The 10465-nt window shown below is 49.9% G+C and overlaps 1 protein-coding gene across 1 annotated transcript; it reads right to left on the bottom strand.

The window, feature by feature from the left end:
• Positions 1-335: 335 nt before the first annotated feature.
• On the bottom strand, positions 336-2890 carry HPS6 (HPS6 biogenesis of lysosomal organelles complex 2 subunit 3). The gene is given in 1 exon segment (NM_001098590.1): positions 336-2890. A coding segment is annotated over 1 exon segment (2412 nt). The 5' UTR covers positions 2810-2890; the 3' UTR covers positions 336-397.
• Between the last annotated feature and the right edge of the window lie 7575 nt (positions 2891-10465).

Here is a 10465-nt window from a genome sequence, read left to right as displayed (position 1 = left end):
GTGTAAGTCACAGATACGGCTGGGATTTGGCATTGCTGTGGCTGTGGTGTAGGCCAGCAGCTGCAACTATTTGACCCCTGGCCTGGGAATTTCCATATGCTGCAGGTGTGGCCCTAAAAAGAAAAACAAAAGGGGAGGGGAGCTTGTTGTAACAAAGACACTTCTATCACTCAGGAAGTTCCAAGGGTTTGGGAACTTTGAGTCAGGACAAAAACAGAAAGCTGAGGACAAAGGCCAAGCATTTATTACACCACAATATTTAACATATATATATATATATATATATTTTTTTTTTAATTGCTCCAGAAGAGAGAGGGTATTGCACACACAGATCCCACCCTGGCCCCCTCCAGCTATGAGGCACCTTTCTCTGATCACTATGTCCTAGAAGCTATTTTTAGCTTGTGTCAGTCACACAGAGGCCCTGCCCAGATGACGCCCAGACCTCCAGGCCCGGGTGGTCTGATGCCTGGAGAGCTGACATAGGTCCCCGAGGTGGGGTGGGGGGTGGAGTGCCTGGGTCCCATAAAATGTCCTCATATAGGCTTAGAACTGGGCCAGAAGGCCGTCCGTGAGTCCCAGTCTGTTCCAGGAGGGCCCTGAGCAAGCCCACAGTGAGAGGGGTCTCTGCCCCAGGCTCAGGGAATGGGGTGGGGGGTTCCGCCTCATCTGAGAGGTGTGTCCGCAAGAGCAGCAGGAGCTCGGCTGGAGCTAGGTCTGGTGGGCACAGGCGGCAAAGAAGGGGGAGGTGAGCATCAAGCCGGCGGTGCCGGGCAAACTCGGCCAACAGCAGTTTGAAGATCTCACTTCGAAGCAGGGGGCTGGAGGGGCTGAGGGCCAGACCAGCCTCTAGAGCCCGCTCCCACTGTTCCTTTTGCACTAGCTGCCCCACAGCTTGGAGCACAGCTTTGGGCCGCCCACTGCCCAAGAGCAGGTCTAGCTCCAGTGCCTCTGGCCGAGTCCCCTCCTCACCTAGCACTGCCAGGGCTCGGCGGTAGAGGGGCAGCCCTGGGCCTCCTGCCCCCCAGCCAGGCCCGCCCTGCTGCTGTGCCAGTTCCACAAAGGGTGGGAGCCACTGCGGCTCCAGCCGGCACAGGCATTGGCACAGGAGTTCAAACAGGGGTAGTATCCCATTGGGTGGTTCCTTCCCAGCTGCTGTACCCCCTAGTACTTTCTTCCACACATCAGGGGGAGCTTGGGACCTCAGCCTGCCATTCTCATCTGGCTGGAGCTGCAGGGCCCTAAGGATGGCACCCCAGGCCGCTGTAGGGAGGGCTTGGAAAATGGTGTTGAGTTGGGCCAACTGGTCTCCCACCAGCTCAGTCTTCAGCAGCCGTGCCACTTCGTGCTCTGCTAGCTCAGTCCAGCCAGCCTCCTCCTCATCCCCAGCCACCAGCTGGGCTTTGAGCTGCTCCAAGCCCCGGTAATCCCGAAGCTCAGCCCTCAGTGTGGTCAACAGTGTAGATGGGGACACGTGGCCCTGGAGGATGGAGGCCAGGGCCTGAGGTGCCCGGAATGTGCTACTGTGTCTCAGCTCCTCTGGGGTGAGCTGGGCACCCCGCAGGCTCCGCCGCTGGTAGTACTCACAGGCTTCCTCAAACACCAGACCTTCAGCCGAAGGCAGCTCAAGCCCCTGTGGGGCTTCCCAGCTTACTCGAAAGAGACCCAAGGCTGAAAGCAAACGAAGACCACCTCGGGTCTCCAGCTCTTCCTCATCCTCCATGCCAGGGGCTGGGGGTTCCAGCAAATATACTCGGTCTGTACTTAGGATCTTCCTCTCCAGCAGCTGCCCGCTGCCCATGTCCAGCAGTTCCAATGTGGAGCCCAGTGCACACGCCACAGTGCCTTGAAATGTGCCCAGTGCTGCAGATCCTGCCAGGCCAGTAGGTGCCTCCTGCAGGGTGCCAACAGCCCGGGTACCACCGTGTGGCTGCACCAGGCTCACGGCGCCGCTGAAGTCAAGCCATAGCAGGCCCTGGGGAGCTGGGGCCCAGGTATGTACAGTCAGTGACTGCCTGGGGGACAGCAGCCCAGGAAGGCCTCGGAGCAGGGTCCTGAAGTCCCATGTGTCCCCTCGTCCAGGATTCAAGCTTTTACTGTGGGAGAGGCCAAGACATGGGGCAGCTACCACCACAGTGCCCTTGCCTGGCCTCCAGATGAGTAGAACGTGGCCCACGCCAGGCCAGGTGGTGGCAGTGGGCACCAGGAAGAGGTCCTTGCGGGAGGCCAGCAGCCCAAAAGGCGGGCAGTGGTTCAGCAGGACATGCGTGCGGCCCAGATTGGTGCCAGCCTCCCCGCTGGGTTCCAGGGTGCGGACACACACAGAGTGGCTGAAAGCCACTGGGGGAGGTTCTACCCCTCCCTTAGCACCGGCCTCACGCTCCTCACACCACACCAGGCGGCCCCTGGGCGCCGCCACGGCCACCACACGGGCTCCACCGCTGGGACACAGCTCAGTGCTCTGCAACAGCCGCCAGCCAGGGCCCACCCCGGCGCTCCACACCTCGGCTAGGCCACTCTCCCACACCAGAACCAGCGCTGGTCGAGACGGCCACTGCAGGAAGAAGGCGTCTATTGGTGAGGGCTGGCCAGCGGGCCAGGCACGTTCCAGCTCCGTGCCGGGTCCACGCACCGCAACCAATAGCTGCGGGGCCGGCGCCCCCGGGGGTCGCAGCAACAGCAGGTGGCGGCCGTCCGGGCTGCAACGGACTCGGACGGTTGCGTCGGCGGCCAGCAACTCCCGGAGCCGGGCCGCGCCGCTGAAGTTGCTTAGCTCCGAGAGCAGGCGCAGAGTCCCCACACGCTTCATGGTGCCGCCGCTCAGAAACACGCCCAGGCCTGCCACCCCGCGGGGCGAGGCCCGGCTCTTAGTCCCGGGTTCCCGCGGGAGGTCGAGAGCTGGGCTGACTTCCGTCCCTGGTGGATGAGCCAAGGCCCGGCTCAGAGTCGGCCACGCCCAGCCTTGCGCCTCCAGGCGAGCTAAGGGACGTGCCCTTGTTTACGCCCCGCGGGCGCAACACCGCCCACTAGGGGCGGAGTCGCGGGAGCCCCTCTGGGGGTGGAGCCTTCCGGGCACACAAAAGTCTCAGCGCCTCCGACCTTGCCAGCCCTCGGGGCGATCTGAGATCCGGGGTGTCGCCCCGCTGCCCTAGGCCCCGGGAAGCCGCGGAGTGGCCCAGAGTCTGACTCAGGAATCGAGATTCCAGCCCGCTCAGCATCCAGCTCCCAAGGGTTCCCTTCCTTCCACTATCACCCCAGTTTATTCATGAAATTCTTATGAAGCACCTATTAAATGCCAGGCTCTGAGTAGACAACCCTGAACAAAAGGGAAAACCTCAACTTCATGGAGATGACAATCTAGTTGAAAAAAATAATAGCTAGGACTTCCATAGCACTTATTGTGTGACTCCCTCCCCCATTTTGCAGATAAGAAAAACGAAGCACAGAGAGAGAAAGTAAATGGACTCAGATCACACAGCTATTAAGCCATAGAGGTAGAGTGGAATTTCAACTACAGGCAATCTGGGTCCAGCGCCAACGCACCAAACCACTTTGTCAACAGTTCACCCAAACTATAACATTTTGCTAGAAAACAAAATTACAGCATACTTTAATGACACTGAGTCTGTGTGTAATCTCTCCAGCAACACCTACAAATTGACGTGCAGGAGTCCTTTCTACCCCAGGCTTCTTTCTCGGGTGCCGTGGTATTCCACCCTCCACGACCAGTCCTTCTGTCATGAGCCTTGCCTCTCCCTCTCACGTAACTTCTCTGAGAACTGCATCCTTTCCTGTTTCATCAGGCTCATTCTGTCCTTTTGCTCTCAGCATGGAAACACTCTCCAATCTCTCCTGTCTTGGAAGTCACTCTTTCATCCTCTTCTCCCCCAACCTTTATCACTATTATGCCCTTTTTTCCCTTTCAAAGTCAAATGTCTTGCAAAGACCTAGCATTGGTCGCCTCTAACTTCTCTCCTTCCATGCATTTCCCAAACCACTGCTTATCTGAAGTAGATTTTCCTGAAGTTTTCAAGGCATTTTGATATCCTTTTCTCTTTGAGATATTTGACAACTTCCTATTGAAAGACTCTCCTGTGGTTTCTGCAGCATCTTTCTCCTCTAATTTTCCTCTTTATTCTTATTCTTATATATTTTTTTAGGGCCTCACCTGCGGTATATGGAAGTTCCCAGGCTAGGGGTCAGCTACAGCTGCTGGCCTACACCGCAGCCACAGCAAGGCAGTATCCGAGCCTCATGTGCAGCCTACACCACAGCTCATGGCAGTGCCAGATCCTTAGCCCACTAAGCAAGGCCAAGGATCGAACCCACATCCTCATGGATACCAGTCGGATTTGTTTCCACTGCGCCACCAGAGGAACGCCAGTTTTCCTCCTTTTTAAATACTATTTTCAGAACTTTATTTGCCATTGATTTCTCTTGTTCCACCATTTTCTTTCTTTCTTTTTTTAGGGCTGCATCTGGCTAGGGGTTCCCAGGTTAGGGGGTCTAATCAGAGCTGCAGCTGCTGGCCTAGGCCACAGCCACAGCAAGGCCAGATTCCAGCTGCATCTCTGATCTACACCGCAGCCTGCAGCCAGGCCAGATCCTTAACCCACTAAAGGAGGCCAGTGATTGAACCTCCATCCTCATGTATTCTAGTTAGGTTCTTAACTACCATCCTTTAAATGCTGGTTTTAAATTCCACTTATGGGAGTTCCTGTTGTGGTGCAGCGGAAACGAATCTGACCAGGAACCGTGAGGTTGCAGGTTTAATCCTTGGCCTCACTCAGTGGGTTAAGGATCCTCCGTTGCCTTGAGCTGTGGTGTAGGTTGCAGATCCAGCTCGGATCTGATATTGCTGTGGTGTAGGCCAGCAGCTAAGCTCTGATTGGACCCCTAGCCTGGGAACCTCCATATGCTGCGGGTGTGGCCCTGAAAAGCAAAAAAAAAAAGAAAAAAAATCCATTTTGGACCTTTTTCTCTGTTTTTAATCCTTATGATGATGATGATGATATTTGGTGTTTTGGCCACGCCCACAGCATGCAAGAGCTTCCTCATGCCAGGGATCTAACCCAAAATGCAGCTGCAGCCCTTGTTACAGCTAATGCTGGATCCCCAGCCCACTGCAGCCAAAAGGTAACTTCCTATTGTTATTGTTTTTAACCCTCTTCCTAGGCCATTTCTTCCTCTCTCTGTGGCTTGAACCATTACCACTATGACAATGGCTCCAAATATTTATCTATCACCCAGATACTTCTGCTGAGTTCCAGTAAAGGTTATCCAAATGACTACTAAATATTTCCGATTAGATGTCTCATAGACATTTCGGTCTCATCGTGTCCTAGACAGCATTTTCCTTCCCAAATTTGCTCGTTCTTCAGCTGTTCCTAGTTGCCATAAAATTGCTTTCAGTATTGTATCCTCACTTAAAAACAAACAAACAAACAAGACTACATTTGGAGTTCCTGCCACAACTCAATGGGTTAAAAATTTGCAGCCCCTTGGGTCCCTGCAAAGGTGCAGTTTGGATCTGTGGTCCAGCAGTGGGTTAAAGAATCCGGCATTGGGGAGTTCCCGTCGTGGCGCAGTGGTTAACGAATCCGACTAGGAACCATGAGGTTGAGGGTTCGATCCCTGCCCTTGCTCAGTGGGTTAACGATCCGGCGTTGCCGGGAGCTGTGGTGTAGGTTGCAGACGCGGCTAGGATCCCGCGTTGCTGTGGCTCTGGCGTAGGCTGGTGGCTACAGCTCCGATTCGACCCCTAGCCTGGGAACCTCCATATGCCATGGGAGCGGCCCAAGAAATAGCAACAACAACAACAAAAGACAAAAAAAAAAAAAAAAAAAAAAAAAAAAGAATCCGGCATTGCCACAGCTGCCAGGTAGGTTGCAGCTGTGGCTTGGGTTCAGTCCCTGGCTTGGGAACTTTCGTATACCAGGGTGTGGCCATAAAAAAACAAACAAAAAAGAAAAACAAAAACTGCATTTTAAACATTGAAGTATAGTTTATTTCCAATATGGTGTAAAACTACTTTTTTTTTTTTTTTTTTTTAAGCTATGGCATGCAGCAGCTTGATGTGGATCTTGATTCCCAGTCCAGGGGCTGAACCTGGGCCACAGCAGTGAAAGCACTGAATCCAAACCACTAGGCCACAAGGGAACTCCCTAAAACTACACATTTTTTGAGTGTTTTTAGCCATATTTCTGATGGATACACACATGCACAGTGTACAAAAACATGCATATGTGCAGACACCATTGTATTTTTATTTTTATCTTTTATTTATTTATTTATTTATTTTTTGCTTTTTAAGGCTGCACCCAGACCATATGAAAGTTCCCAGGCTAGGGGTCGAATCAGAGCTACAATTGCAGCCCTATGCCACAGCTCACAGTAATGACGGATCCTTGACCCACTGAGTGAGTCAGGGATCCAACCCAAATCCTCATGGATACTAGTCAGGTTTTCATTGCCACTGAGCCGCAACAGGAACGCCTGTATCTTTAATTTTTTTCTTACAGTTTTAGAGCTAAAACTGACATACAGCACTGTGTAACTCTAAGGCATATAGCACAACGGTTTGACTTACATACATCATGAAATGACAACAATAAATTTAGTGAATATCCATCATCTCATATAGATACAAAATTAAAGAAATAGAAAGATTTTTTCCTTCTGATGAAACCCTTAGGATTTATTCTCTTAGCAAGTTTCATACATAACATACAGCATTGATAATTATATTTACTATGTTGTACATTATCTTATGCCTTACTTTTAGGGTGGAGCCTGGAGTTCCCGTCGTGGCTCAGTGGTTAACGAATCTGACCAGGAACCATGAGGTTGCGGGTTCAAACCCTGGCCTTGCTCAGTGAGTTAAGGATCCGGTGTTGCCATGAGCTATGGTGTAGGCCCGTGGATACAGCTCTGATTAGACCCCTAGCCTGGGAACCTCCATATGCTGCGGAAGCTGCCCAAGAAATGGCAATAAAGACAAAAAATAAAAAAATTAAATAAAAAATAAAAAATAGGGTGGAGCCTGAAACAAAGAAAGATTTCAATAGATGTTTGGTGAAAGAACAAGTAAGCTTGAGTAGGCACATGTTTGTGTGTGATATAACTTAGGGAACTTTTTGGTTAAGAGTTTTTTTTTTTCCATTTTTTTTATTACTCCAATGAATTTATCACATCTGTAGTTGTATAATGATCATAACAATCTGATTTCACAGGATTTCCATCCCACAGCCCAGGCACATCTCCCCATCCCCAAACTGTCTCCTCCGGAGACCATAAGTTTTTCAATGTCTGTGAGTCAGCATCTGTTCTGCAAAGAAGTTCAGTCTGTCCTTTTTTCAGATTCCACATGTCAGTGAAAGCATTGGATGTTGGTCTCTCATTGTATGGCTGAGTTCACTTAGCATGATAGTTTCTAGGTCCATCCATGTTGCAAAACATGCTGCTATTTTGTTCTTTTTAATGGCTGAGTAATATTCCATTGTGTATATGTACCACATCTTCTGGATCCACTCCTCTGTCGATGGACATGGTTAAGGGTTATAGAATAGTTTCAGATATAGGCTCTCCTAAGGAAAAATGATATTTATTAGAGGAAAAAAGAACAAAATAATGCCATTGCAGCAACATGGATGGAACTAGAGATTTTTATACTAAGTGAGCTCATTCAGAGAAAGACAAATACCATATATCACTTATATCTGGAATCGAGTATATGGCACAAATGAACCCATCTACAGAAAAGAAACAAACTCATGGAGAACAGACTTTGCCAAGGGGGAGCAGGGAGATAGTGGGATGGACTGGGAGTTACGGGTTGGTAGATGAAAATTATTGCGTTTGGAGTGGATAAGCAATGAAATCCTGCCGTATAGCACAGGGAACTATGTCTAGTCACTTGTGATGGAATGTGATGGAAGAGAATGTGAGAAAGAGAATGTATGTATATGTGCAACTGGGTTACTTTGCTGTACAGCAGAAATTGACAGAATGTTGTAAATCAACTATAATAAAAAGGTTTTTTTCGTATTTTTTTTAAGGGCTGCACCTGCAGCACATGGAAATGCCCAGGCTGGGGGTTGAATTGGAGCTGTAGTTGCTGGCCTACACCACAGCCACAGCCCACATGGGATCCAAGCCATGTCTGTGACATACCACAGCTCATGGCCACACCGGATACTTAACCCACTAAGCAAGGCCAGGGATCAAACCCGAGACCTCATGTACACTAGTCAGTTTTGTTACTGCTGAGCCACAATAGAAACTCCTATAATAAAAAAGTTTTTTAAAAAAAGATATTTACTAGGCATTCCCGTCGTGGCACAGTGGTTAACGAATCCGACTAGGAACCATGAGGTTGCGGGTTCGGTCCCTGGTCTTGCTCAGTGGGTTAAGGATCCGGCGTTTGCCGTAGGCTGTGGTGTAGGCCAGCGGCTACAGCTCCGATTAGACCCCTAACCTGGGAACCTCCATATGCTGCAGGAGTGGCCCAAGAAAAGGCAAAAAGACAAAAAAAAAAAAGAAAAAAGAAAAAAGAAATTTACTAGAAGAACATTGAGAGGAGTCACAGAATTTGCAGGAGACAGGGAAGAACTGGTTTGGAAAATAAGCAGTTACCAAAAGACTTTCTGAAGACTAAGAAATAGGAAGTACAACTGTTTTTCTGCAGGAAACATACAGCCAGGACACCCCAGATCCTGGTGCTCCACGACTTGGCCACTGGACAGCACCTGATATGATTAAGTTCTTGAGTGCTGACCATTTTTCATTTTTGCATCTCCCTCTTTTTTTTCTTCCCTGTCTATGGAAATTCCTGGGACATGGCCAGGAATTGAATCCGAGCCACAGCTTCAATGCCAGAGCCTTAACCCACTGCGCTGGGCCAGGGATTGAACCAGCACCTCCACAGAAAGAAGCCAGATCATTAACTCACTGCACCACAGAGGGAACTCCCTCATCTTTGCATCTCTCTTTTTTTTGTCTTTTTAGGACCAGACCCACAGCATATGGAGGTTCCCAGGCTAGGGGTTGAATCAGAGCTACAGCTGCTGGCCTACCCCAGAGCCACAGCAACACCAGATCTGAGCCGCATCTGCGACCTACACCACAGCTCATGGCAACACCGGATCCTTAACAAACTAAGTGAGGCCAGGGGTGGAACCCGAAACCTCATGAATCCTAGTTGGATTTGTTTCCGCTGAGCCACAATGGGAACTCCATCTTTACATCTCTTGATCAAGAGCTGATGCCCTTGGGAGTTCCCATTGAGGCTCAGCAGGTTAAGAACCCGACTCATGCCCATGATGATGCAGGTCTGATCCCTAGCCTCGCTCAGTGGGTTAAGGATCCAGCATTGCCACAAGCTGTGGTGTAGGTCACAGATGCAGATCAGATCTGGTGTTGCTGTGGCTGTGGCTATGGCATAGGCTGGCAGGTGCAGCTCAGATTGGACCCCTAGGCCGGGAACTTCCCATATGCTGCAGGCCTTAAAAAGAGGAAAAAAAAAACTGATGCCCTTGGAGGCTGCACTTAGTGGCCAAGCCCAGGTCACATCAGCTCGCTTAACTTGGTCACGCATGGGCTGGTTTTCCATCAAGACTCTACCCAAGGGAAGAGGCCCTCAGAAAAAGAGAGGGAGGGTTCAGGGCTGGATAAAACCAATATGACCTTGGCCTTTTATTATCTCCATTTTCCATACAGGAAACCAAGGCTCAGAGAGTTCAAACAATTGTCTGCAGTCATGCAGCTTGCAGGTAGCTGACCTGGGATTCATCCCTATGGTATTCCAGAGGTCATGCTCTTACCTACTCAGTCTATGGACTTCTAAACTTTCCCTCTTCTAAATCTGTATTTAATTCACTTCCCGCCAGTGTATTGTGTTGCTTCACCTTCGCATCTCCTTTCCTTTTCTTTTCTCTTCTGAGACTTGACTTCATCTTCACTTTCTCCCAGGTAACCTCTGGAGACCGACAGGTAATTGTTCCTTTTTGAATTTTCAGGGTATTTACATCTTGTGCATTTCTTGCTCTTGATAATTTATTGTCTAATATGTAAAACACTTTTCTATCTATCTATCTATCCATCACCTATCATTTTGTTACAATTATAATCTCAGTTTGTAATTTTTTTTTTTTTTTAATTTTTATTTTTTGGTCTTTTTGCTATTTCTTTGGGCCGCTCCCGCGGCATATGGAGGTTCCCAGGCTAGGGGTCGAATCGGAGCTGTAGCCGCCGGCCTACGCCAGAGCCACAGCAACGCGGGATCCGAGCCACGTCTGCAACCTACACCACAGCTCACGGCAACGCCGGATCTCATTAACCCACTGAGCAAGGCCAGGGACCGAACCCACAACCTCATGGTTCCTAGTCGGATTCGTTAACCACTGCGCCACGACGGGAACTCCTGTTTTTCTTTTTAATACTCCAAAAATTAGGTATTCAGTAGGTG

Source organism: Sus scrofa, chromosome 14 (genome assembly GCF_054392235.1).
Source record: "Sus scrofa isolate SSC_HxYL_T2T_F1_AM1 chromosome 14, Sscrofa_HxYL_maternal_Yorkshire_Landrace_v2.0, whole genome shotgun sequence".
Classification (NCBI taxonomy): domain Eukaryota; kingdom Metazoa; phylum Chordata; class Mammalia; order Artiodactyla; family Suidae; genus Sus; species Sus scrofa.
This window is presented reverse-complemented; position numbering and strand designations above follow the sequence as displayed.